The following is a 27,994-nucleotide window of genomic DNA, read 5'->3' as shown; positions in this document are numbered from 1 at the left end:
AGGGGTTGTGGGAGGGGGCGGGGCAGCGCGCGGGGTGGGGGGAGTAGCGGCGCGGGAGGGGTTGTGGGAGGGGGCGGGGCAGCGCGCGGGGTGGGGGGAGTAGCGGCGCGGGAGGGGTTGTGGGAGGGGGCGGGGCAGCGCGCGGGGTGGGGGGAGTAGCGGCGCGGAAGGGGTTGTGGGAGGGGGCGGGGCAGCGCGCGGGGTGGGGGGAGTAGCGGCGCGGGAGGGGTTGTGGGAGGGGGCGGGGCGGACTCAGACCAGCCGCGTCATCGATGTCAGCAGGTGACAGCGGCGAGCGCCGAATCCTCGAGTCCCGCCCGAAAAGGGAAGAGCGCCGGGCCAATCAGGGCAGGAAGGGGTGAGCGCGGGGGGGGGGCAGGTTGGGTTGTGGGGAGGGGGGTAGGTTGGACTTGGGAGGTGGGAGGAGGGTAAGTTGTGGGGAGGGTATTGGGAGGGGATAGGGTAAGTTGTGGGGAGTGGAAGGAGGTGGGGTAGGTAGGTGGCAGGGTAAGTTGTGGGGGGGGGTAGGGTAGGTTGTGGGGTAGGTAGGTTTGGGTAGGGTAGGATGTGGGGAGTGGGAGGAGGTGGGGTAGGTAGGTTGGGGGCAGGGTAAGTTGTGGGGAGGGCATTGGGAGGGGATAGGGTAGGATGTGGGGAGTGGAAGGAGGTGGGGTAGGTAGGTGGCAGGGTAAGTTGTGGGGAGGGGGTAGGGTAGGTTGTGGGGTGGGTAGGTTTGGGTAGGGTAGGATGTGGGGAGTGGGAAGAGGTGGGGTAGGTAGGTTGGGGGCAGGGTAAGTTGTGGGGAGGGCATTGGGAGGGGATAGGGTAGGATGTGGGGAGTGGAAGGAGGTGGGGTAGGTAGGTGGCAGGGTAAGTTGTGGGGAGGGGGTAGGGTAGGTTGTGGAGTAGGTAGGTTTGGGTAGGGTAGGATGTGGGGAGTGGGAGGAGGTGGGGTAGGTAGGTGGCAGGGTAAGTTGTGGGGAGGGGGTAGGGTAGGTTGTGGGGTAGGTAGGTTTGGGTAGGGTAGGATGTGGGGAGTGGGAGGAGGTGGGGTAGGTAGGTTGGGGGCAGGGTAAGTTGTGGGGAGGGCATTGGGAGGGGGTAGGGTAGGATGTGGGGAGTGGAAGGAGGTGGGGTAGGTAGGTGGCAGGGTAAGTTGTGGGGGGGGTAGGGTAGGTTGTGGGGTAGGTAGGTTGGGGCAGGGTAAGTTGTGGGGAAGGTAGGTTGTGGGGAGTGGAAGGAGGTGGGGTAGGTAGGTTGGGGGCAGGGTAAGTTGTGGGGAGGAGGTAGGGTAGGTTGTGGGGTAGGTAGGTTTGGGTAGGGTAGGATGTGGGGAGTGGGAGGAGGTGGGGTAGGTAGGTTGGGGGCAGGGTAAGTTGTGGGGAGGGCATTGGGAGGGGGTAGGGTAGGATGTGGGGTAGGTAGGTTGGGGCAGGGTAAGTTGTGGGGAGTGGGAGGAGGTGGGGTAGGTAGGTTGGGGGCAGGGTAAGTTGTGGGGAGTGGGAGGAGGTGGGGTAGGTAGGTTGGGGGCAGGGTAAGTTGTGGGGAGGACATTGGAGGGGGTAGGGTAGATTGCAGGGATTTAGAGGTGGTAGGTTCAGGGTAAAATATTAATTCCCTCATTTAGAATTTAAAGTCAAGGGCACATGTGCATGAGACCTGAAATACCAAGTGGGCAGGAGGAACCTCAGCATTTCCCATGCCAGCTGCGTGCCTGGGGCTGGGCCTCACATGCCATCTTAATAATACTCCAGCCTTGGGCAGTAGTGACTGAAAGTTACCTCCATCGGAGGACTCTTTTTTTTGCCGAGGGTGACATGAATTTGGTGGATCTCAAATCATTTCACAGCATGGAAAGCAACCATGTCACAATTGGCTTTAAGTGGGTGCCCCAGTCAGTCAAGAGTCCAAACATCACAGAGTCTGAACTGTTACCTCTAACAGAATCTCCAGGGGAGCACAGTGGCTGTTGGCAGGGGGTAGATGAAGCTTTGGATAGAGTGGGCTGCAGTAGGTTTTGGTCAATTCACTTTAAAGAGAGAATGAGCCCCAAACACACCATAAACCTTTTATGAATTTTCTTTTCATCCAGTCCCTAAAGCTGTTTGTAAGACTATGCCCCCGGCAGTATACCCTCTGGCTGGTGATAGCTTTGAGAGTTTGGAGAGTAACTGAGCTCTTACATCTGTGTGGTGTGAATAGAGAAGTTACAAGTTCTGTTTTTGGTGCAAAGGCCACTTCAGTCTTACAGCATATTATTTCCTCTGGCGGCATTTGGCATTGGTTAGAAAGGCCAGGGAGTAGAAACAGTATTCCATGTGCCAATGCTAAAGAAAATTAAACAGTTCAGGATTTTAACATCATTTATTATGTGCCAGTATGACTGGCAAATGTGGGCAGAGTTGTTCAGTACACAGAAGGGCTTAGGGCAATGGTTCTCAACCAGGGGCATGTGTACCCCTGGGGGTACGCAGAGATCTTCCATGGGGTACATCAACTCATTTAGATATTTGCCTCATTTTACAACAGGCTACATAAAAAGGACTAGTGAAGTCAGTACAAACTAAAATTTCATACAGACAGTGACTTGTTTTATATTGCTCTATATACTAGACACTGAAATACAAGTACGATATTTATATTCCAATTGAATATTTTGTAATATATGGTAAAAATGAGAAAGTAAGCAATTTTTCAGCAATAGTGTGCAGTGACACTTTTGTATTTTTGTGTCTGATTTTGTAAGCAAGTAGTTTTTAAGTGAGGTGAAACTTGGGGTATTTAAGACAAATCAGATTCCTGAAAGGAGTAGAGTAGTCTTGAAAAGTTGAGCGCCACTAGCTTAGGGTAACTAGTATTACTTTGCCCTAATATTTGTTTCTTGCCTCTTTCTTAGCTGGCTGTGGGTTTTCTCTCACCGAGGATGGTGTCCCAAAAGGTAGAGAAGGGTTCAGTGGGATGCTTTTATTTAGCACACAGACCACATGCTTGACCTTTTACAGTCTAAGGCTATGGCCACACTATCCCGGGCAGCAATCAATCCAGCGGGGATCGATTTATCGCATCTAGTCTAGATAGGATAAATCGACCCCTGAGCGCTCTCCCGTTGACTCCTGTACTCCAGCACTGCGAGAGGTGCAGGCAGAGTTGACAGGGGAGCTGTGAAGACACCACGGTAAGTCGATCTAAGTACGTCGACTTCAGCTACGTTATTCTCGTAGCTGAAGTTGCATAACTTAGATTGATCACCCCTTCCTAGTGTAGACCAGGGCTAAGTAGACAAGACAATATTATTCTGATAAAATAACCAGAAGATGGATTGAACATAAAACTATACCAACTGTTTTATTGATTGTAATAATAATACCTAGCTTTTATATAATGCTTTTCTTCAGTGGATCTCAAAGTGCTTTCCAAAGGATGTCAGTATCATTTCCCCCATTTTACAGGTAGGGAAACTGAGACACTGAGAACTGTAATACCACTATTTTATATGGCTAGTACAATGGCATAATGCATGCAATGTTGTATTTCATATCTGAAAGAGTCCTGTGAAGTAGTGATAGTGTCTTCATAACAAATACCCTAGAACAGGGGTTCTCAAACTGGGGGTCGTGATCCCTCAGGGGGTCGTGAGGTTATTACATGGGGGGGTCGTGAGTTGTCAGCCTCCACTCCAAACCCCGCTTTGCCTCCAGCATTTATAATGGTGTTAAATATATAAAAAAGTGTTTTTAATTTATAAGGGGGGGGGGGTCGCACACAGAGGATTGCTATGTAAAAGGGGTCACCAGTACAAAAGTTTGAGAACCACTGCTCTAGAGCATCGACATTAAGCCCTATGTGCATTCTGAGCTAAAACTTCATGAATATGCTTGTTTGCCCTAATAAAATTTCTTCTCTCACTGGTATGTTCACTTTTTCCAGGAAGGGGGGATAGGATTAAAACTAACTAAAGTTATATGTGGAATTCCTAAAGGTACCTGTGAAATTGAAATCTCATTTGGAATCTTATACAAAGATCAAAGTAATTTGTGCTGTTGGGAACTTATTTTTCTTTCTTCAGTATCCGATCTGGATTGATTTGATAGAAGGTATTTACAAATGTGCGTATAGATAAATATTTTGCTTGAATGTGTGCATCTAATTCCAGTTTATTCCTTCTGCAGCCTTCTAAACCTAGTGTAACATTTCAATGGCTACCCAGATGACTGATGGTCATCGACGGTTCCTGCAGGTGCTGATGTCCCATGGAATAATGGAAGGATCGGTGGCTAGAACATTACACAGGGACTGCTGTGAAATCCATAAAGGTTAGTCTCATTTCCTGAGAAAAACAATAGTGTAGTGAATGAGAGAACAGAGTAAAATTGGGTTTTCTATTGCACCCATCATATTCTGGGTATCCAAAAGTGCTTTCCAGAGCTACCAGTTAGGTAACATGTTGACTTTGTAGGCAAATTGTGTCCTCAGCAGTAGTACACACCTAGCCTTACCAAGACCTCTTTTACTCAGGAAAACGTTGGTCAGATCATTGAGGTTATTGCTGACGCTGACCCATTTAAAACTGGGATCTCTCTCGTTTTCCTTGTCTCTAATCCAGGACTTCAGGACTCTACATCAGCACCAGAGGTTCACTTGCACAGATCTGATTTCAGGAGTGGGGCCTAAATATACAAGCAAAACTGACTACATACAGAGTAACAGCTGAATGAAAAGGAGATTTTCTTTAATTTCTTTGAACTACAGTAGTCAGGGTGTTACGTAGGCAGAAATATTTCAGAGAAGTGTGCTTTTTAAATGGGGAACTGAGTAGATCCTTCCCACATGAAGTAACATGTCACTAGTTCCAGATTGCAGTGTTAAATCTGACTAACAGATGTGCAGTTTACAAACAGCTACATTCCTGGTTAGCATATACCCTATAGAAAGTTATGTTAAAATAATGTTAATAGTGTAAACAGCACAAATAAAAACAAAGAAATTAAGGGTTAAACCAATTTAAACCTCACCAAAAAACATGTAAAAGGCTTTTACAAAAATAGTGTCTTTAGAATTGCATATTTAAAACTTTATTCATATTTGCAATTGACAGTTTTAAAGTAATGCCTTTTTGGCAGTGTTAAATTTGCCACTTCATCCTTTCTTGGGGATATTATATAACATATTTGCCTGCGCGGGAAAAGTATCTCTCAAGGCTAAATCCTTCACCAAATTTAACTACATATTCACTAGTCCCTGTAGACTCAGTAGTGAACTCTGTACATTGTAAAACAGGAATTTTGGTTTTGTGCTTTCAGTTTCATTTGAAGTTCTTTTTAAGGCTTTAATGGTATAGGAATGTGTAATCAATTTTGTTATGATGTTTCAGAGAGATCTGCTTACTATCTGTATTATACCTTCACTAATTTTGAAAATGTGGTGGACAAACTGAAATTAAGCTGAAATGAGTAACATTTTTAGTTAATTAGTAATTTTTAGCAGTAGGTGATACAATCTGATAAAACAAAGTGAAAACTAAATTGTTGCTTACAAAACAAAAACTGAAAGCATCAAAGGTCACAAGACCTTCATCTTTCACATATTTGCAAACAAAACTAATTGGCAAATAATTAGTACAAAGCTATCTACAGGCTCAGGTCTGTAGATGCTTCTGAACCTGAGTAGCTTTACCAACTGATGCTACTCCTTACATGAGTAAAGTGTTTGTAGGACTGGGCGCTAAGGCAGCTTCTGAAAGTTATTAAGATAAGACAGTTTTGGATAGAAAAAAGTTAAGTGACTATTTAAGAAAAAAACCTAGTCCTCTGGCTCGAGAGGAGCCAGCTGAGTTGGTTCAGGCACCTGATAAGGATGCCCATGGAAACTTCCATTGGAACTCTACTGGGTATGTTCCACTGGGCGGAGTCCCCGAGGCCGACCCAGGACACGCTGGAGGGATTATATCTCCCACCTGGCCTGGGAATGCTGGGGAATCCCCCAGGAGGAGCTGGAACCTGTTGTGGAGGAAAAGAAGGTCTGGCTCTCCCTATTTTCCATGCTGCTGCTGTTGCGATCCTCACCAGGAAAAGCAGGAGGAGGATATTGGAATCCAGATACCTCTAGAATATTAGCTGGTTTAAATCATGGCTCAGATTAAGCTGGTATGCGGTAGTACAGCATACCAATGCCTCTCTTAAGATACTTTCTTGTTCTTCAGAATCTCAGATTTAATGGGAAAAAGTAACTCTCTAGCTGTTATGACTGCAAAGAAAACCTTAACACTGTGAACTGAATATAACCAATGCAGAAATAGCTACACGAGTCTGCAGAGAGCCTGGAACAATAGCTCAGAGGGTGAACTACTTCTTTCATTTCAATGAGCGGTGTGGGTTTGTCTACACGGAGGAGACATTGTAGAATTAGCTAGGGTATGACTTTTAAAGCACGCTAACACCCCATGGGGAACAGGAGTACTTGTGGCACCTTAGAGACTAACAAATTTGTTAGTCTCTAAGATGCCACAAGTACTCCTGTTCTTTTTGCAGATACAGACTAACACGCCTGCTACTCTGAACCCCATGAGGAGGTATTCTGCACTAAGGGTGCTATTTTGTGGTTTAACTTAATCCACTTCCAAATTAAAATCTATTCCAGTCTGTTTCCCCATGTAGGCAAGCCATAACTCAGATGCCCAATGAGAGTTTAATTGTCACCATTGTTAACTATTCCATTCCTCATGTGAGAAAGGAGAAGAAGAGATCACAGAACTGCTCAATCTACTGTGAACTACATTTAATTTTTTAGCACCATTGGTGGGGTGGCGTTTGGGAGATACCACTACTTATTTTTGTTCCTTAATCAGAATGAGCCTAGCAAAGCCAGTGGGCATATTCAAACCCCTCTGAAGAAGCTCAGAGAGCAGGAACAATCCTATTTTAAACATTTGTGCAATCTCCCATGAGCAGTATCATATTGTGGTGACTAACATGAGTAAAACATGGGAGAGTACCACTGCTTCCCCTATACCCCCTCAAATTCAAAACTGGCTTAAGTTTTTTCCTGAAAACACACAAGTCATTGTGCCTTGTTTGATAAAGATATGTATTGTAATTAGGAGAGATGTCCTGAACCAGAGGTCTGGATCAGAGCAACATTGAACATTACAGCAAACTTTACAGCTTGGTCCCAGTTCTGGTCTTTCCAGTAGAGATAAGAAAGTGTCATTACCACTATACAGGAGACTTCATCTGGAATATTGTGTGCAATTCTGGTCTCCTTTGTTCAAGAAAGATGGATTCAAACTGGAACAGGTGCAGAGAAGGGCTAATAGGATGATCAGAGGAATGGAGAATCTACCTTATGAGAGGAGACTTAAGGAATTTGGCTTGTTTAGCCTAACATAACAAAGGCTGAGGGGAGATATGATTGCTCTCTATAAATACATCAGAGGGATAAATAACTCTTCTCCCTCCCTGGCGTTTAAGTTAAGCGCCAATGTTGGCACACATGCATATAAACGTATAGGGTAACTTGGAGTATATAGAATATCAGGGTTGGAAGGGACCTCAGGAGGTCATCTAGTCCAACCCCCTGCTCAAAGCAGGGCCAATCCCCAAATGGCCCCCTCAAGGATTGAACTCACAACCCTGGGCTTAGCAGGCCAATGCTCAAACCACTGAGCTTTGGGGAGGAGGGATAGCTCAGTGGTTTGAGCAGTGGCCTGCTAAACCCAGGGTTGTGAGTTCAATCCTTGAGGGGGCCATTTGGGGATTGGCCCTGCTTTGAGCAGGGGGTTGGACTAGATGACCTCCTGAGGTCCCTTCCAACCCTGATAGTCTATGGATATAAACTGGCCATCAACAAGTTTAGGCTTGAAATTAAATGAAGGTTTCTAACCATCAGGGGAGTGAAGTTCTGGAACAGCCTTCCATGGGGAGTCAGGGGGGCAAAAAAATCTAACTAGTTTCACAATGGAACTGCATAAGTTTATGGAGGGAATGGTATGAGATTGCTTACAATGGCAAGTGGCCCATCTGTGACTGATAGTAGCAAGTATCCCCAATGGCTGGAGATGGGACATTAGATGGGGAGAGTTCTGAGTTACTACAGTGAATTCTTTCCCATGTGTCTGGCTGGTGGTCTTGACAATATGTTTGGGGGTCTAACTGATGGCCATATTTGGGGATCAGGAATGAATTTCCCCCCAGTCATATTGTCAGAGGCCCCGGGGTTTCCACCTTCCTCTGCAGCATGGAGCATGAGTCACTTGCTGGTTTGAACAAGAGTAAATGGTGGATTCTCCATAACTTGAAGTCTTTAAATCAAGATTGGCAGTTACTGAAGTCCTCAAGAGGTTATGGGACTATTAGAGGAGTGGGTATGTGAGGTTTTATGGCCTGCAATGTGCAGAAGGTCACACTAGAAGGCAGATCACTATGGTACCTTCTGGCCTTAAAGTCTATTTCTAGGCCAGTGAGCTACAGTGTAGTAAAAGTTAGTTAAATAATTTATCAGAAAGGGTCATCTGTTGGGAAGATTTCCTGAAAACAGAGTAGCACACCATAAAACTCCCACCTTCTAAGTACAGTGTATTCAGTGTATATATATATATATATATACACACAGCCTGTGTGGGATGCAAAAAGGTTGTGAAATTACTCAGATGTGTGGGAGTTTTCAAATGTTATAACCACAATAAATACTCTACCTTAAAGGCCATGTGCCAAGTCAGGAGATTTTGTGGACAAAAGGCTCCTGAACTTGACTCATTGAATAGAACATGATTTTACTTTCTTTACATTCATTTCTTGAGCAAGCACAGCAATGTGTCAGAGCTTTGCTTCCAAGGGCAAATACATCATGCTCTTCCTTGTTTTCTAACAGCCTCTAAATAGATCCAGTCAGTATATGATTTATTGTAGCATTACTGATGTGTACTAAACTCGGAAGTGTAGCATTTAATGTAGTTCTTCAAAGTTCTCTATATTCCTGGATATGGACTTCTTTATTGAAGCAGTGTGTCCAGATGCACTATCATTAAAGTGTAGTAGCATAATATCCTTGTGATCACATCAAATTTAACATGCTATAGAATTAGCATAATTCAATTCAATTACGCTAAAGGGTTAACCTCCCACGTCTGTATCACCAGATGGTTGAATTCCAAGTGCTAGGACATTAGAGTGTGAAATTGGTTTTAAGCGTAAGAGGACACAAAAACAGCCCCTTTCAAATTATTAGGAACCAAGTTGCAATGGGGTTCTACTCACCATAGGTGCCCCTTGTGGCTGGGTCTGGAATTAGCTTTCACCTGGTTTTGCTCCCTCTTCCATCAGTTGCTCACAGTGTGACCTCTCTCTCTCCCAATGACTCAGGGCACTTCCTCTTCATCACCTAGCCCTCTAGCCCAGTCAGTGTATAGTACTCCCCCTTCTTCAATAAAGTTCCACTAGACAAGCTGTCCATATGCTATCTTAGGCAGTCTTCTATTCCAAGAATAGGTCCAGTGCCATTTTCCCAGTGGCTGGTAAGGGAACCTAGGGCTACCCACTACTTCAAGTACCAGATCCTATGACTAGCAACCTAGGTCTGCTCAATCACAGACCTGTTGCTGTTTCCCTGGGCTCCATCCTACCCCATCTTTTTATCTCCTGGCTTATCTTTGGGTTTATCACTGGAGCATGCTGTGCACCCCATGGCTACCTGACCCTTCCCAGCCTCTCTAGTTCAGGATAGGATTCTAGGGCTTACTCTCCCCCTGGATTTCCTCCTTGTCCCTGGACAATTGCCTTTCCATCTAGGCAGTGACGGCACAGCCGTTTACTGCTCTCACTTCCTGGCTCTATACTCCTGGCCCTGTTTCTCCAACAGGTGAGGTTCATCTGTAAGTAGTGCTTATCAAGCCCTGGCCTCCCTCCAGGTGCAACATATACGGTTAACCCAGTTAAGGCTTGTGTGGGGCAAATACTCCATCACAGTTGTGCAATAGCTGACCTATGGAACACCATAGCTAGATGAAGTGATCACATTCCTTTCTAATGTTTGTCACGCTCACTTTTTCCATCATATTTCAAATTATTTTGTAAGCTTTTGGGGGTAGGGAGCATCTTTTTGTATGTATGTACAACACTTCTCTTAGTGGGGCTGAGATCCTGATTGGGCCTTAGATCACTACCATGAATCAATAACACCAGAAGTGCTTTTATAGTATCTTCATCAGTAGGATTGGAACACATGAGAGAGAGTGCTCCACATGTCTAGTGATGTATCTCTGGACTCACTTCCAGCACCCATCACAGTGGTGCTCAGAATGAGTGACTATTTTAAAACTTCAGTTAAAACACAAATATGCAGGATTGTTCAGGATAGAATTGTTTGATGTCCGATTCTGTTAAAATGCCGTTTGCTGATTAAGCTGTGGTGTAAGTCTCCCCAGTGGATAAAACACATTATAGCAAACCTGAGAGAGCAAGGCAAACATGACTCAAGCTGTGCTCCTACTATCCCTATGATGTCTTCAGCAGTTTGTGGGGGAAGCTTTTGTCACTCCTGGTCACCTCTGTAATACCCGCTCCTCTTTCTAAAAATCCAAAGACCAGTATTTGCATTGCCATCGTGTGATAGAGCCTAGCTTGACCCCTTCTAAAGGTGCTTGCGTTGGTAGGAGACTGGGGGGAATGGCATTCTTTTCTGAAAAGAACTGTGATCCTCCCACCTGCTGTTTCCTCATTTTGGGCTGGGGTATTTTAAGCCAGTGGCTCTCAACTTTTCTAGACTACTGTACCCCTTTCAGGAGTCTGATTTGTCTTGTGTACCCCAAGTTTCATCTCACTTAAAAACTACTTGCAGACATAAAAATACAAAAGTGTCACAGAACACTGTTACTGAAAAATTGCTTACTTTCTCATTTTTACTATATAACTATAAAATAAATCAATTGGGATATAAATATTACATTTCAGTGTGCAGTATGTAGAGCAGTATAAACAAGTCATTGTCTGTATGATATTTTAGTTTGTATTGACTTTGCTAGTGCTTTTTATGTAGCCTGTTGGAAAACTAGGCAAATCTCTAGATGAGTTGATGTACCCCCAAGGGTACGCGTACCCCTGCTTGAGAACCACTATTTTAACCTACCCTTGACCACACTTGCGTCTTCAACTACTGCCCCATTTCTGTTTAATTTCTAAGTTCATTAAGTGCACTGACTACAATCACTGTTTGGTGTTTCTCTCCAATTCCATCCTAGACATTCCCCAATCAAGCTTCCACTCCTTGCACTCCACTGAAACCTCTCTTGCCAAAGTCTCTAATGACCTCTTCTTAGCCACTGCTTAGAACCAGTACTGCATCCTCATTTTCCTTGATCTGTTAGCTGCCTTTGACAGCAGGGATTTGGAGCAATCAAATTTTTCAATTGCTCCACTCCGGCTCTGCTCCAGCTCTGGGCACAAACCTACTGCTCTGCGCTCCAGCTCCGGGCTCCGCTCCAAAGCCCTGTTTGACAGTGTTGACCATGCTCTTCTTGAAATCACGTCCTTTCTTGGCTTCCATGCCTCTGTCCTCTCCTGGTTCTCCTACTACGTCTTTAATCTCCCCTTCAGAATGTTCTTCGGAGGATCCTTCTTGTCCTCCCTTCACCTTTGTGTGGGTGTTCCACAAGGCTCTGTTCTTTGTCCCCTACCCTTCTCCTTCTACACCTTATCTCTGGGTAATCTCATCCACAAATACAAATTCAATAACCATCTCTACGCTAATGACACACAGATCTACCTCTTTACTCCAGACCTGTCTCCTTCTGTCCAAACTAAAATTTCATCCTGTCTCTCTGACATCTCCTTGTGAACATTTAACATTTAAGCTAAAATTGGCTAAAACAGAGCTGCTTTTCTCCCTCCTCTGCAAATCTAGCTGCCTCCTTTCTTGATCACTGTGGACAATACTGTCATCCTGCCTGTAACTCAGGCCCATAACTTGGCTGTTGTCTTTGACTTGGAAATCTCTCTAGGTCCTCACCTCTAGGCTTTGTCTAAATCATATCTATTCTTTATGCATCACATCTCAAAGATATGGCCTTTCTTATCCATCCACACAGCTAAAACTCTTGGCCAAGCTCTCATCACCCCGTCTCTGGATTCCTGCGACATCCCTCTTTCTAGCCTTGACAAATTAAATCTTGCCCTACTCATATCCATTACAAATGCTGCTGTAAAGATCACTTTCCTAGGCCATTGCTTTGACCACGTCGCCCCTCTCTTTGCATCCCTCTACTGTTCCCCCTTCTCTCTCACATCAAACATAAGGTGCTTGTCCTCACTTTCTAGGCCCTTTGTGGTCTAACCTCCCCAACTATGATCTCCAATTTGCTATTCCTGATTTTGACCCTCGCCTCTGATCAGCCCCTGGTGGCAGCCTCCCATCGCCCACTTACTAGGTGTTCTTGCAAGCGCCTTTGTGCTTTTTTTCCCATGCTGCCCCTCACGCTTGGGAGGAACTCCCCATAAACATCTGTAAAACTAACTCATTATCCTCCTTCAAAACTCTCCTTTGCCATGATGCCTACAAAAACAGATAATAATTAATCTGCTGGTGTAGGACTATCATGCTGACCAATATTGTCTCAATGTTTCTTTGCATGTTCTGTCTGTATCCATATGTCAAGTCTTGTCTTATCCTTAGATTGTAAGCTCTTTTTGGGGGCAGGACTGTCTTTTTTGTTCTGTTTGTGCAGCACCTAGCACAATGGGGTCCTGGCCCATGAGTGGGGCCCGTAGGCAGAATAGTAACACTATTCTGTATCACTGAGCTAGCAGTCACTCATTCATTTCTCCCTGCCTTCTCACATACCAGCAAGCACCTTTCTTCTCCAGTCTTTCTGTGCTTCCTTAATAACTGGGGGGCACAGACATCAGGGCAGCTTTCATCTTCTTTAATTACTAAAGCTAGAAAGACCCTGTTTCTCCCTGCCCCTTGAAAAGCACATCTTTCTCTATAATACTATTAGTATCCTCTTGGTCATGGACTGAATAATGAGGTTTACACTCTTCTCCCTCCATCCCAGGATTGTTAACCCAGCAGACCTGCATATTCTTTGCTTTAAAGTATTTGAATTTGACATGTTCTCAAAATAAATTTGCAGAATTGGTACATACTGCTGACTCCCTCTTTATCTTTCTGAGATTTGGCCAGTCATGAGGATTTCTCTGTTAGACTCATTAAGCTGTGAAGAAAACTGAAAGGTCAGAGTCTTTACTTCCCCTTTTCTCCCCTCACACTTGGGGAGGCAAATTCATGTTGCATTTCAAGCCAATGGCAAGTGCTAATAAGCAACCATCCTGTGTAATGTTTGTATAATTCATTATGAAAAGTAACTGTGTAGACTGAGTTAGTTATGTTTGATATAAAAATGACTTCAATAAAATACACATACACATATGAAGGGCCCTTGATAAGAGAGGAGAGAAGGGATTAGAGAAAATTGCTCCTTTTCCCTATTTGATGTTCAAAAGGAAATGTCTTAGCTTAAAGAAAGACTAATGTAAATTATACTACAAGTGTTTTATCTAACCAGATATGGTGGCTAGGGCTCAGAAGGAATTACCCAAGAGCAGCAGTGTTCCTCTACAGCCCCACATTTCTTAAGCACCACAAATTTTGTGCTTTTTTGTGGTGAGATCTACAGTATCATTCAAGAAATTATATATGAGAAAGAGGAGTTTCAGATCATCAGTTTCAGGAGCATTTTGCAGAACTTCATCTTGTGCTTCTGTGTGGGGCCCAGTGTGTTAATTATACTAAAACCTTGTCTGCCAAACTCAGCTAGAGTTTTGTAGGATTTTTTTTATCTGTGGTGGAATTTGCATATACCTATCTGTTTGAAGAGAACATTGTGCTACAATGATGATGTCTTACTTTACAATGCCCAAAAGTGTGCTAGGCTCCTCATAAGTGCAAATAAAAATACATAGCTAGTTCTTCCCTGAAGAACTATCTAATTTTAGACATGACACAAGGAAAGGTGTCACAACAGTAGGAACATGCTGAGGAAGCACAGGGTTTTCAGCAATGAGATTATGCACTAACTCAGGGCTTGTCTATAAGGGGAAATAGCCCAGAATCCACAGTAGCTATTCTGCCCAAGTCCCCCTTTATTCTGCATTAGAGTGCCTTTGTGTGGTTCTGCATAATCCACTTTGACTCAGTTCTCATAGATGTTTGGGCAGAAGGAGTCTGAAGGAGGGGTCTGAAAGAGGAGGGTTTAGTGGCCTCATGGACAGTTGTCCCTCCAAGTCATGCTGGTACCCATCACTGGTTGTGGGAGCCTCCTTCCTGCCATTCCAAGCAGTTTGCATATCAGTGATATGCTGCTGTATAGGGAGCATTTTATTTTCAAAGCAAACTTTTATCTATAGATTCCTGGAGTTTAAGGCCAGACAGGATCATTGTGATAATCTATTTTGGTGTCCTATGTACCACAGGCTACCCAGTGATTCTTGCTTTGAGCCCGATGTTTTGATGTTGAACTAGAGAATATTATAGAAAGACATTCATCCCGTTTTGATTTAAAATCAATCCAATTGTTAATTACCCACACTTAAAAAATCTGTGTTTTAGTTCCACTTTTAATGGTGATTGAATAGATGTATGTTCTCTCTTAGTCAATGCTGAACCATCAGCATAGCATGGTAGTACGTGGGTGGCATTTTTAGGTTCATTGTAAGCCCAAAGTCCTGGTTGCTCGTGATCAGTAAAATGGCATTGCACTTTTATAAGTGTGTTAATCCTGTTATTCTGGCCTGATTCCAACCTGAGTATTTCTGTTTTGCCTCCCTAAATTCCTTCTGCAGTTGGATACCTTCTTCTTTTTCTAAACTGTTGTGTGGTGTTGCTGTGCCCTGTTATAAGCAACAGTGTTTTGGATGGAAATCTGCACTGGAGATCTGTGTGTAATGTGTTTGGGGGAACTGTATACATATAGGTTATCATTTATTACTAATAATGAAAAATAGGATACACATCCTAAGGATTAACAGCTAATGGTGAAGTCTGGTCAGAAGTCAAACACAGTTTAGATTGTAAGCTCTTTGAGGCAAGGACTATCTCTTAGGCACTGTACAAACACTGAATATCACCATGGGGGTGGAGTACGGGGGATGGGACCTATTCTTGGTTGGTCCCTAGGCACCAGCATAATGAACATGATACATTTAAAAAACAAAACAAAATCAAAGCCAAATACCCAGTCCTCCTCAAAAATCCCAGCCAACCAAACAAAAACACAGACTTGTTCTGGTCTCTTTGCATGTGTGAATGCTGAACCTGAAAAACACAGGAAAGCTAATGAAAAAGATGTTCTCAAGTATAACCCTGTAAATCAGTCAATATGGTAAATGCAGTTGCAACCTGTGAAATTTTAAGTCTTCTTAATGTGAAGTGCACCTAACAATAATACAATTCTGTCAGACTTACAAGCAGCTCTGGTTTTTCTTGTAGGTGCTTTTTTTTTTTTTGGTTTATTTTTTTACATGTAATAATTACATGATTTGGCAAGATTTCCAAGTGTGATAGGGTGCTTTTCATAGAAGTTTTTTTTTTAAAGTTTGTATTTGAGGAATAATTAGATGAAATGGAGAAATTAAGCATTTCTCAGTGACACTCACCTTTAGTTAGCCTGCTGTGAAATCAAAACTGAGCACCACGGATTTAAAATCCAAAGTAATCTTATAGTTTCATGGTTCATTCTAATTTTTGTTTAATGCTAAACCCTAAAAAATTATGAACATTGAAGATTATGGTATAGGTGTCATTTTTCTTAGCGTGGTTGTACTCTGAAAAGTGAATATTACATCGTTTCTCAATGACTTTTGCATTAAATCCGTTCGGAGTCAAAGTGTAAAGATGCAAGGTGCTGTTTTTACATTGTCACTTTTCAGAGTAGAACTTCACTTTTCTCTCCTTTGTAATTGACATCTGCATAGGTGGAGATTAAGTACACAAAATAGTGTAATATACCATATGCTTAGATGTCAAGTAAGATGTGTAAATAAAGGGCCTGTCACATTTCTTAAAGTCCTTACTAACATTTTTTATATAGTCTTTTGTCCTAAATAAGGGATCCCTAGGTTTGTATCTGCCCTTGTATGTATTCTGAAACTTACTAGGAAGCTATGGTTTCTCTGACCAATCCTGTGGTAAAAACTCTCTGGTCTTTATCTCTGTCATTATTTTGCTATTACTTTCCTTGTCTAAAAGAGGGGATGAATATTCAGCCCAGTGTCTGAGTCAGAATGATCATTAACCAAAAGGCAAAGCAGCATTTAGTTTGCTTTATACTCACAATCCCTAGGAGAGGCACAGAGACCTCCAGTACAGATACAGTCCTTAGTTCCAGAGCGGACCTCCAGCTTGTGTTCTGGCCAGGGGTCTGTTGATCTGGTTTATTATTAAGAGTTGGTCTCAGACTTAAAATAAAATCAGATTGTTTACAGTGTTCCATTTAGTTACTACTCTGCTGGTCTGTCAACTGCCCTTGAACTTAAATAATTCCTGCCAAAGCAAATGCTCCAATATGCGTCCTATGCTTGTAGATAATGAGCTTGCTTCTAATGCTGCCACATGTTATTGTCCATGTGCATATCTACTGTTCAGGGCTGGGACTCATTTATTTACAGAGAGGATAAAGAACACTAGTTGGTTCTAGCATATGCTTTGTTTTCTATGCTATGAACGATTTTGCTTTATCTCATCTATTCCATGTCTTGGAACAGCATTTTCCTCCCTTTCTCCTCAACTGAAAGCACAATAAATAGCTACATCTCTGATATGGCATTAGTTGAGACTGTGTTCTACACCTTAAAGAAAGAGACAATGTATTATTGTTACAGAAAGATCATCCACAATCATTTTTTGGTAAACTGCAACTTTTTACCAAACTGATGTAGTTTAAAAAAAAATGTAAAAAACCCAACTGGGCTGAAAACTGGTTATAGTTTGACATCTTGGAATAAAAGGGTGTCTTGGCTTACATACAGATCTTACACCAACCTGGACTGTGTGATGCCACAAGGCATCCTTTGATACCTCCAGAAGACCGCAGTTATCAGTATAAATAACGTATTTCCCAGAGCACCCATTATTTCTAGCTATTTTACAAAGAGAAAAGAGGGCATGATCCCTTCTCCAAGGATTTTACAATCTACAGACAGATAGATGATAGAGGGAAGTATACAGCCTATGAGAAGAGTGATAAAGGTAGTGAGTAAATGGCCACATCTTGATAATATAAGATTAATCCTATCAAATTTTTCGCTCAGACCTGCCAGTGTACGTCAGTACAAAAATAATATATGATCAATTTCTGCCCTTTCAGTTAGATTGTGTATTATGGATAGAACGCATTCCAATACAAGTCATGTAGCACAGAGGAAGGTTATGAGTTTTGCTACAGCTACTTCCAGTATCTTTGGCACAGATACAGATGTAATAAACTGTATATTAAATGTTACAAAGTAGCAGCTGTGTTAGTCTGTATCCGCAAAAAGAACAGGAGTACTTGTGGCACCTTAGAGACTAACAAATTTATTTCAGCATAAGCTTTCGTGGGCTACAGCTCACTTCTTCGGATGCATAGAGTGGAACACACAGACAGAAGATATTTATACCTACAGAGAACATGAACAGGTGGAAGTATGCATACCAACTGTAAGAGGCCAATCAATTGAGATGAGCCATCAGTAGCAGCAGAAGAAAAAACTTTGAAGTGATAATCGAGATGACCCATAGAAGGTGTGAGGAGAACTTAACATGGGGGAAAAAAAAATTCAATTAGTGTAATGACCCAACCATTCCCAGTCTCTGTTTAGGCCTAAGTTAATTCTGTCTGATTTGCATATTAATTCGAGTTCAGCAGTCTCTCTTTGGAGTCTGTTTTTGAAGTTTTTTTTTTTGCAAAACTGACACCTTCAAGTCTGTCACTGAGTGATTAGAGAGGTTGAAGTGTTCTCCCACTGGTTTTTGAATGTTATAATTCCTGATATCAGATTTGTGTCCATTTATTCTTTGCGTAGAGACTGTATGCCAACATCTTTATGGCTGACTTAGAACAACGCTTCCTTAGCTCTCGTTCCCTAACGCCCCTACTCTACTTGCGCTGCATTGATGATATCTTCATCATCTGGACCCATGGAAAAGAAGCCCTCGATGAATTCCATCATGATTTTAACAATTTCCATCCCACCATCAACCTCAGCCTAGACCAATCCACACAAGCGGTCCATTTCCTAGACACTACTGTGCTAATAAGCGATGGTCACATAAACACCACCCTATACCGAAAACCCACTGACCACTATACTTACCTACATGCCTCCAGCTTCCATCCAGGACACACCACACGATCCATTGTCTACAGCCAAGTTCTAAAATACAACCGCATTTGCTCCAATCCCTCAGACAGAGACAAACACCTACAAGATCTCTATCAAGCATTCTTAAAACTACAATACCCACCTGCTGCAGTGAAAAAACAGATTGACAGAGCCAGAAGAGTACCCAGAAGCCACCTACTACAGGACAGGCCCAACAAAGAAAATAACAGAACGCCACTAGCCGCTCCCTTCAGCCCCCAACTAAAACCTCTCCAGCGCATCATTAAAGATCTACAACCTATCCTGAAAGTTGATCCCTCACTCTCACAGATCTTGGGAGACAGACTAGTCCTCGCTTACAGACAGCCTCCCAACCTTAAGCAAATACTCACCAGCAACCGCATACCATACAACAAAAACACTAAGCCAGGAACCTATCCTTGCAACAAAGCCCGATGCCAGCTCTGTCCACATATCTATTCAAGTGACACCATCATAGGACCTAACCACGTCAGCCACACCATCAGGGGCTCGTTCACCTGCACATCTACCAATGTGATATATGCCATCATGTGCCAGCAATGCCCCTCTGCCATGTACATTGGCCAAACTGGACAGTCTCTACGCAAAAGAATCAATGGACACAAATCTGACATCAGGAATCATAACATTCAAAAACCAGTGGGGGAACACTTCAACCTCTCTAATCACTCAGTGACAGACTTGAAGGTGTCAGTTTTGCAACAAAAAAACTTCAAAAACAGACTCCAAAGAGAGACTGCTGAACTCGAATTAATATGCAAATCAGACACAATTAACTTAGGCCTAAACAGAGACTGGGAATGATTGGGTCATTACACTAATTGAATTTTTTTCCCCCATGTTAAGTTCTCCTCACACCTTCTATGGGTCATCTCGATTATCACTTCAAAGTTTTTTCTTCTGCTGCTACTGATAGCTCATCTCAATTGATTGGCCTCTTACAATTGGTACGCGTACTTCCACCTTTTCATGTTCTCTGTAGGTATAAATATCTTCTGTCTGTGTGTTCCACTCTATGCATCTGAAGAAGTGAGCTGTAGCCCACGAAAGCTTATGCTGAAATAAATTTGTTAGTCTCTAAGGTGCCACAAGTACTCCTGTTCTTTTTGTGTATATTAAATGGATTTTTGAAACAGGGAGCTGGAATAGGAGCTTACGCCATCCACTCCATGCATCAACCTGGTATTGCAGTGCTTCCAGGAATGGTGCACCTCCCATCTGGGAGAATGTTCTGGTTAAAAGAAAGTGGAAAAAAAATTGTTGTGTTACTGTCTTGTTTCTAATGTTAATATATTTCTCATTTATTTTGGGTTAGTTATTTGTATTTTGTTTTTAGTTGAGGTGCTTGGGGGAGGGTGGGCTGCTTTTCTTAATTTTACTTTACTCTAGTTTATAGGCCATTTAAGTGGCTCTTTTCTTAGTCTATTCTATGTAGGTGCCCCCACTGCTCTCATTAGTGTACCTTCTAAAAGTGTGGTATTTGGATCAGTAGTTCATCTGTGTCCCCACAGAAGAGAATTTTTCCATCCCTTTCTCCTTGAGAAAATGTCACTATTTTAGCTTAGGGAGTAGTCTCTGTAAATGTTTTCCCCAGACTAGGAATAGTTTATAGGAGCAGAAGAGAAGGAAGGTTTGAAATACTTTCCTCATGGATTGTATTTTCTAAAAGGACAACCTACCCTAAATTCTCAGTTGCTGAGGGGCAATTGCTATATTTGCTTTCCACAACCAACTCTCTATATAACTTTTCATGAGTGATGTATCCGAATACTTTGGATGCTAATATCTAAACTGTATTCTTAAATTTGTTCACCTAAATTTGGGTTATTGCTGATTATGCAATATCTTATGACTTTAAAAACAAACTTTGTATTTGTGGATAATCTAAACACCATACGCAGATATACAGACACTCTTTTCTTAAACTGTGTACTATATAATTTTTTAACATTAGCTTTAATAAAAATTTGTAAATAGTTTAAGTGTGGCACCCTTTATTTCTCCCTACACCACCACCAGTAAGTGTGCAAACTAATTTGACAGATGTTAAAATTATCGAGCACAGCATTTGATTTCCCTCCATGGGGAGAGGATCTGCTAGTGCAAGCAGACTTTCAACTAAAATTCAAATGGTGTAGTTGTTGCCCAAAAGAATATTCCTCTAGTGACCATGCCTTCAGAGCTCTCCTTAAGACTCACCTCTGCCATGACACCACCTTATCATGGTCAGGCAAATTAATAATGCAAACACATGCTTATTTTACTCTTACCTGGTTCTTCCTCGTTTGTCAGTTTCACCCACCTTTGGAGTCCTGTCATAAACCTAGATTGTGAGTTTGCCGGGGCAGGGACTGCCTTTGTATTACACAGTTGTACAGTACTTAGCACAATGGGTCTAGAGCCCTGGCTGAGGCCTCCAGGTGCTCCTGTAATACAGATAATATCTCTTGTAACTGAGACAGGCGCACAGGACAAAGTACATGCCAGCTAAATGTACAAGACATGTTCAAAACTCTGCCTGGGTGTCTCAAACTTTGTTGCCCAAGACTGGGTTTTCAGTAGTGTGAGATTGGCTGTCTGACTAGCTAACCATTTTTTTTTTTTTTTTTTAATTTCCAGTCTACCATGCTCATGATAAATTGGATGACTTCATCAACGTTGTTAACATCCATCTACAGCCTTTCTTTATGCAGATCCGGAAGGGAATGTCTGAAGATGATGGGAGAACATATTACGCATTGGTAAGTGTGTGATATGCTGCCACCTCCTGGATTTAATTCTAACTACTAGTAACGCTAACCAATGTCACATTTCAAAGATGCAGCAGCAGGGGGGAGTCATCTCTATACTTAACATAAAATTAATCGTCATGTGTAACATATCAACAGGGCCGGCTCTGGCTTTTTTGCTGCCCTAGGAGAGCCCGGCTGCGGCTCTCCGCTCTCCCCGACCGACCGGAGCTCCGGGGGGAGGGCGGCGAGCCCAGCCGGGGCCGCTCTCCCCGACCGGCCTGGACCCCGCCGCACCGCCCCTCTCCAGGCGCTGCCCCAAGCACATGCTTGGTGGGCTGGTGCCTGGAGCAGGCCTGCATATCAATGAAAAGTGCACATTCCTCCTAAGACTTTTAGACTGGTAAGCTCATTCGGGAAGGGACTGTATTTTTGCCAGTGCTTAACAAATATAGCTACTATTTCTCTTTGGGCTCCAAATGCCATCCTTGAGTGTGAGGTACCAATAGAAGTACTGAAACAAAGGACTATAATAGCAATGTTATTTAGAACAAATATTCAGAATCTTACGAATGAGGATGTGTCTGCCAGCACGCTTCTCACACTTAGTGATGTCTTGTGTTGGCTGGACTCCTTCAGTTTTATGCTGACAGCTGCTCTAGAATCTACATGATCTACATGTAGAACAGGGAAGTGTGAGGATAAACTGTTCACGTGATAGACACGAGGGAATGGAACATGGTAGCAAGGACTGTAGTAGTGTCTTATTTAGCATAAATATTAAGAGGTGGTGCTGCAATAAGATTTTTTTTTTTTTTTAAAGGAACTTTTTTTTCTCTATCTGTAACTTCATCTGGAAAGCTCTCAAATCTCCCCAACATGGGTTTTTTGTACCTGCTAATCAAAAATTCATCCAGTAGAAAGGATTTGCTAGGAAATGATTTCCCTGGAATTTCTGGATTGTAAATGTCAGTGAGAGATAGAACAGTGTCTGCCGATTTCACAGGTCTGGGAATCATGTGCCCTGTACAACCTTGACCAATGCCTTTAGCTCCTGGTTCCCATTTTCCCCATGTGTAAAATAGGGCTAATAATACATAATGGTAGAAGGTGCAAGAGCAATACAAAGTATTGTTGTTTTTAATAATCAAGTAGTGCCACCTATTAACCATAGTAAATTACTATTTGCTATTAGGTATTTTCATGATTTTTTGAATGCTGTTCTATTGTATCCCTTTCATCTCAACTTATCTCAGAATCTAAACCTTTATCTGAAGTACTGGCTTAGTATAAGTGAAAAATTCAGTCTCATCTTAGTCTCCATTTGCGCACAATGTGGAGTGTTTGCTCAGGAGAGGCCCAAGACTGGAATACAGGCGGTGCTACAAGGGCAGGATTGAGGTGTTTTTGTTAATAAAAGGTTTTGTCTCAAGAAAGAATGTTCCCCTTCATGCTATTGCAACAAGTGACCTTTATGTTATTTTAAAATAATATATGCTTTGTTCTGGCTGGAAGTACAAAGGTAGTTTTAGTTCAATAATTATGTTATTTTATAGGTGAATCTGGCAGAAACTGAAATATCTAAGATGGCATCTGACTATACAGAAAATGAGTTAGAATTGTTCAGAAAAACTGTAAGTACTGTATGTCATCTCATTACTCAGCAAATCAGACTGCTGGGGGAATGGCTCCTCTTTAAAATAAAAGGAATAGTCTGTGAAATCTGCTTGAAGAATAAGCTACCGTATATTGCTTTAGTTTATCATTTTTAGTTGTACCACAAATCAATTGAAAAAATAGAAGTGTGGCATAAATCTTTTCCCTCTTGGGGATAAAGTAGTGTTAAATCGAAATCAATAATGAGAAAGTGCTTCTCAGAGCAAGACTTGGCAGACCTGCTTTTAGTTTAATAATCATATTTCTGCAGCAGTACTGTCCCAGAATTCCCAGCAATGACTGGGTAATTCTGTCTGGGAATAGAAGGTTTCAGGATTCCTTTAATATACAGTAGATTTTGACATAAATAACCTAGTACTTGGATTTGAAGATTGTGGTAAAGTGGATTGTGTATTGTTGGTTTAGTCGATGAATCCTATGCATTGATAGCACTTGACAATGCCGCCTAAGACGACAGGCAGACAGCTCTCGAACAGTTTTCAAAGCTCCAGACTCCTTCATTGGGTTCATATGCAGTATCCTGCTTCATGTGAACCAATGTCGTCATCACTAGCATTTCCCATGATAAGAATTCAGTATCTTGCTTTTTGTTGGTTTCTTGTTATAATGTTGTTCGGTTCTGTTCGTAAAGAGTATAGTGAGTTTCTGTGATCGCTCGGAGACTGTGTATGTTTTGGGCCTACCGGAGCTAAAAATACATCTGTTCTTTATGGACTGCAAGGGCAATGTGTTGCTTGCTAGAAGAAAATCCTCACTTGCCTCAATGTGAAGTTTGTCTTCATCTACACTGACAGCTTTCAGAAATACTTACATTGTTGGTCTAAGACTGGAGCAGCTTCATTGATGAGATCAACAGTGTAGACCAGGGCATAGGTTACTACCACTCTCCTCTAGAGTTGTGCTGAGCAGATACAGTGTGCTGAAAGTGCATGTGTCCTGCCTTCACTAGCACTCCAAGATTTGTTGCCATCACAGATTTTGCACTGAAGCTAAACTAAAGATGATAAAATTTCTGAAAACTGGCAGTACCAATTCAGCCTAAGAATGTCAAGTACATTTACTTGTGCACATGAATCCAGTTGGAACAGATACCTTCCTGATGGATAAAGATCTTTCATCAAGGAAGCATGGATCTCAGGCCAAGTCAAGACACAGATTCCTCCCTGGTGTGGAGGATGCATCATATATTCAGCATCATTGCAGTATATTAAAGGGGCTTCAACATTGCTGCCTGCAAGCCCCCATCTTGCAGTTTGAGTTGAGGAATTGTCTCCCCTGTGGCAGGTTAACACTGCCAACAGCCTCTTAATTGGTCGTTTCCTGAACTATTTGCATTATATGTTGCATTTTATAGTATATTTAAGCTAGGTGCTGAAAAAAACCTCCACATTGCCATTAACTCAGGACTGGGGCTAGCCAATTGTATGTTTTTTCTCATCAGATATTTTTCTTTCTGCAGATGGATGTGATCATCATATCAGAAAGTGGCTTTGCATCTTCCACAAATATTTTAAACCTGGCTGACCAACTTAAAACAAAGAAAATGAAGAAAAAGGAAGCAGAGCAAGTGCTGCAGAATTTGGTGCAGGAGAAGTGGCTCTCTGAAGTAATTGCTTTATCTTGTAGAGAGAGTGGGCATTGTAGTAGCTTTGACTGTTCTTTCTTACTGCTTTGACAGCCAAAAGTGCAGCTCTACTCTAAAGAGTGACTTGTAAAAATGGTATTGGGTGAGCCAATTTTTATTTTCTCAATGATTCCATATAAAATGTACTAAGTTTACAAGTCTTTGCATCTGGCTGTTCTATAAGCTTACCCTAGGAGTTGACTCGGACAGAGCTCTTTTCTTCTTGTGTATCATCACTAGTAGCAAAGGTTCTGCAAGCCAAACAATACAGTTACATCTAGGATCTCATGCAAGGCAGCAAAGTTCCATAGGTGTAACTGAGAAAAATGCCGAAACACTCCCATAGTCTCCATGCTTGGGACACTCTGAACACTTGCAGCTCTCCTTTAAATACTGAATTAGGGCAGTGGTTGTGCCCCTGCTGGTGTTAGCCCCACCAGAGAAGAGCTGGAGTGATAGTTCCACCCCTTATGTTGGCAAGCAGAGGTGACCATGTCCGTAAGTGCTGTGCTCACCCTCTGCTCTTGGAGGTGTTTCCCCTTGAATCTCTACACCGTCCTCTGCCACGGGCTCCCTTGATCTGGGGGAGACTTTCAAAAATGTAAAGGACAGGTAGGTGCCCTATTCCTACTAAAGGTCAGGAGACAACTCCCATTTGTGCCTTTGAAAATCTCTTCCTTTATTACATGTGTTAAGAAATGGTGCCAGATTTTCTTTCATGATATTTCTCAGTAATCTAGGTATTTTAGAGCTGTGCCAAAGAGAAGTCCAGTTGCAAAGGCATATGTTGTTACACGGAACCCTACATTTTGTTAAGAATAATCTCTTTTACCTCTGTGGTCTTGGATGGAGGATGGGCGAATGCTTGCAGGGACCTTTAGCTTCCATGGTATGCATATTTATTAAAGATAAGGGAGCTTTTTCCTGCTGTTTTATGCTAATTAGGTGCAGTGCTTTGAGTGGAATTTGGATATTGTCTTTGTATTAGTCAGTGATTGGGCTCTGCCGGATGCTGAAAAGAAATGAATGTCAAGCTTTGCTTTTGCTAAAAGGTAGAGAGCGAGGTCAGAAAAAGGTCAAGAGTGAATTGTAAGAAACAATATTATAGTCTTACAGTTGGTGGTGTTGTTCCCTTAGCGAGATGGGGAGTACACGTTGCACACTCGCTGCATAATGGAGATGGAGCAATACATCCTCAGCAACTACCAAGACTTGGTGAGGAAATGTAACATCTGTCACAGCCTCGCCATCCAGGTAACAAATTGGGCTGGGCTTCCTCAGTAGGTGTCTGCTGTTGAGAAACACTCATGCATGATGGTAGCTAAAGTATGTGATATTTTTCTTTCTGAGCATTTGTTCTATGTTCAGACTGCTGTTGTAACCTGGCAATGGAGTCCACAGTACACAAAATACCTATTCTGACCCATTCTGTTGCTGCTTGCTGTCACTGGAAAAACATATATGAACTTGGAGAAAGTGAGCTCAGCCAGTGAGAACCTTGGATCTATCATGTTGGCTCCTATCCCAGTCAGCTGAGCTGGGGGTGAATCTTTCCCATTTTTACATGTGCATAACCGTTGTTAGCTATTCTAAGCCACTGGGCTCAGCACATGGTGATTTCCCTGTCTGGCATGTCCATCTTCACTCTTGGTGGTGGCCGCAGAGCTCTAGAATAAGTCCACAAACTGCATTGAGGAGCTGGGCAGTGGCACCCCCACAAGCGCCCAATCTTGTCCCCCTAATAAGAGGCTGGAACCAGAGCGCCTCTTCTCAGCTGTCAATCCCATTACTCATTCCCTGCTTCCTGCAGCTACTTCTCTTCTCCCAGTCTTCCCCAACAGGCACGCTGTTCTGACACTCCTTTTCCCACCCACCTGTCTCAACACCCTTTGGCTCCCAAGCTTTCTTGCTATGATTCTTTCCATCACCCCAACAAATGTCCGTTTCCCAGCTCCCAAGTACGTATTTCCCTGTAACCTATACCAGCCTCTGTTTACAAGGATCCTCCAGCTGGCAATGAAGTAAAATTCTCTCAAGTTAATGCTCTTACTTTGGGTCAGTAAGGCAGACTCTTTCCAAAGATGACATGCTTTGTAGCACTGAGAGGGAGACCAGAAATGCTTTCTGTTAACAGTAACATTTCTCATTTCAGAGTCAAGTATGTGAAACCTGTGGAATTGGAATGCACTTGCCTTGTGCTGGAAAATATTTCAAAGCTCAGACGGAACCACACTGTCCCCACTGCAATGAGTTTTGGCCACATGAGATTCCAGGTAGCAAGCAACCCATTTTAAAACTCTTGTATAATAATACCTCTGTATGGACTGAGATACATCTCTACCCCGATCTAACACGACCCTATATAACACGAATTTGGATATAACGTGGTAAAGCAGTGCTCCGGGGGGGAGAGGGGGGGCAGGGCTGCGCACTCCGGTGGATCAAAGCAAGTTCGATATAACGTGGTTTCACCTATAACGCAGTAAGATTTTTTTGGCTCCCAAGGACAGCGTTATATTGGGGTAGAGATGTATTTAATGGTGATACTTAAGTTACTGTAGTCATGATGAGGTGACAGTGGATTGAACTTCCTTACTTACTGGAAACTTCAACTATTTCAGCTGGTGGATCTTTCTTTGGTAATTTTGTGCACCTATTACTGTCAGGGTTGTGCCTTTACTCCCGGAGTCCTAGACCCTCTCTGCTACCAGCAGTATTTTGAGTGAAAAAAAAAAAAAAAAAGTGTGGAAATGTTCAGTTGCTTTTAAGCAGAAGTTTCTCAGAATTCCTGAAATGGAACATTTCTAATGGAAGTCACAAGCAAATAGGAGTTTACACATTTTTAGCCATTTAGAGAGAATTTGGAGCTCATGAAAGTGTATTGTCACGGTAACAACACAAACCAGTATTTGTTCACTAACACTGCATTGTTTCTTAACACAGAGATAAATCGGCCAGATTCCCAGTTGCCTTCAAGTGCCCCAAGGGAGAGGAGAAGAACCTCATCTTCAGGAACAAGGCGGCGTTAGAAAGACCAGCTTCAGTTAAAGCGGCCATTTTCTTTCACTGTCTTAAAGATTAGCCCAATTGCAGTTTACTTCGTTAGTGTAAAATGTGTCATTCTGAAAGTAGGAATGCCTAGGGAACAAAGTCAACTTTCTTTCTATGGTTTGTTTTTACTTAGCTAAAATCTTGCTCGAAGTTTGAAAATAAAACTGTTCTGACCTTGGCCTCCCTGCTCAAAGGTCTTGCTTCGTTCCAGCATTGTTAAGAAGGTCAGCATAGCTGTAGTGGAGGCTGTCATGGTATGTGTACATACCTACCATTATTGCCAAAGGGGGGGTGGGGCATTACACCTGTGTAGGAATGGGAGATTTGACTGCTGCTGCCTCGGCTGTGTAAGCTGATCCACATAGACAGACCTTTATACCATGCCCAGTCCTGTTAAATTAAATGGGGTCCTGCCCAGGTGCAGGGATCCATCTGCACTGGTCTGAACGTGCAACTGGGACAGGAGAGCTCAGTGCTGGGGAGTTTGTGCAAATCCTCCAAAAATAAAACTTTTTAAAAGAGAC

The 27,994-nt window shown here is 42.6% G+C and overlaps 1 protein-coding gene and 1 pseudogene across 4 annotated transcripts; both read left to right on the top strand.

The window, feature by feature from the left end:
- Positions 1 to 250: 250 nt before the first annotated feature.
- On the top strand, positions 251 to 27,648 carry NSMCE1 (NSE1 homolog, SMC5-SMC6 complex component). 4 transcript variants are annotated; one of them, XM_054041666.1, is made up of 9 exons: positions 257 to 358; positions 2,897 to 2,938; positions 4,170 to 4,313; positions 21,009 to 21,130; positions 22,675 to 22,752; positions 24,255 to 24,401; positions 25,557 to 25,673; positions 26,572 to 26,692; positions 27,363 to 27,648. In XM_054041666.1, the coding sequence occupies exons 3-9, from the start codon at positions 4,196 to 4,198 to the stop codon at positions 27,446 to 27,448; spliced, it is 789 nt and encodes a 262-aa protein (XP_053897641.1). In that variant the 5' UTR covers positions 257 to 358; positions 2,897 to 2,938; positions 4,170 to 4,195; the 3' UTR covers positions 27,449 to 27,648. The 4 variants fall into 4 exon arrangements, with proteins under 4 accessions (XP_053897642.1, XP_053897641.1, XP_053897643.1 ...); XM_054041668.1 differs by lacking the exon at positions 2,897 to 2,938 and adding an exon at positions 3,396 to 3,449 and having other exon boundaries at positions 263 to 358; XM_054041669.1 differs by lacking the exon at positions 257 to 358 and adding an exon at positions 1,647 to 2,010.
- Positions 19,483 to 19,605, top strand: LOC128844995 (U2 spliceosomal RNA; annotated as a pseudogene).
- Positions 27,649 to 27,994: the final 346 nt, after the last annotated feature.

The sequence above is a fragment of the Malaclemys terrapin genome, chromosome 10, assembly GCF_027887155.1.
Source record: "Malaclemys terrapin pileata isolate rMalTer1 chromosome 10, rMalTer1.hap1, whole genome shotgun sequence".
Taxonomy (NCBI): Eukaryota; Metazoa; Chordata; order Testudines; family Emydidae; genus Malaclemys; species Malaclemys terrapin.
Note: the sequence above shows the minus strand (reverse complement) of the source record. Positions and strands in the feature narration are given on the sequence as shown.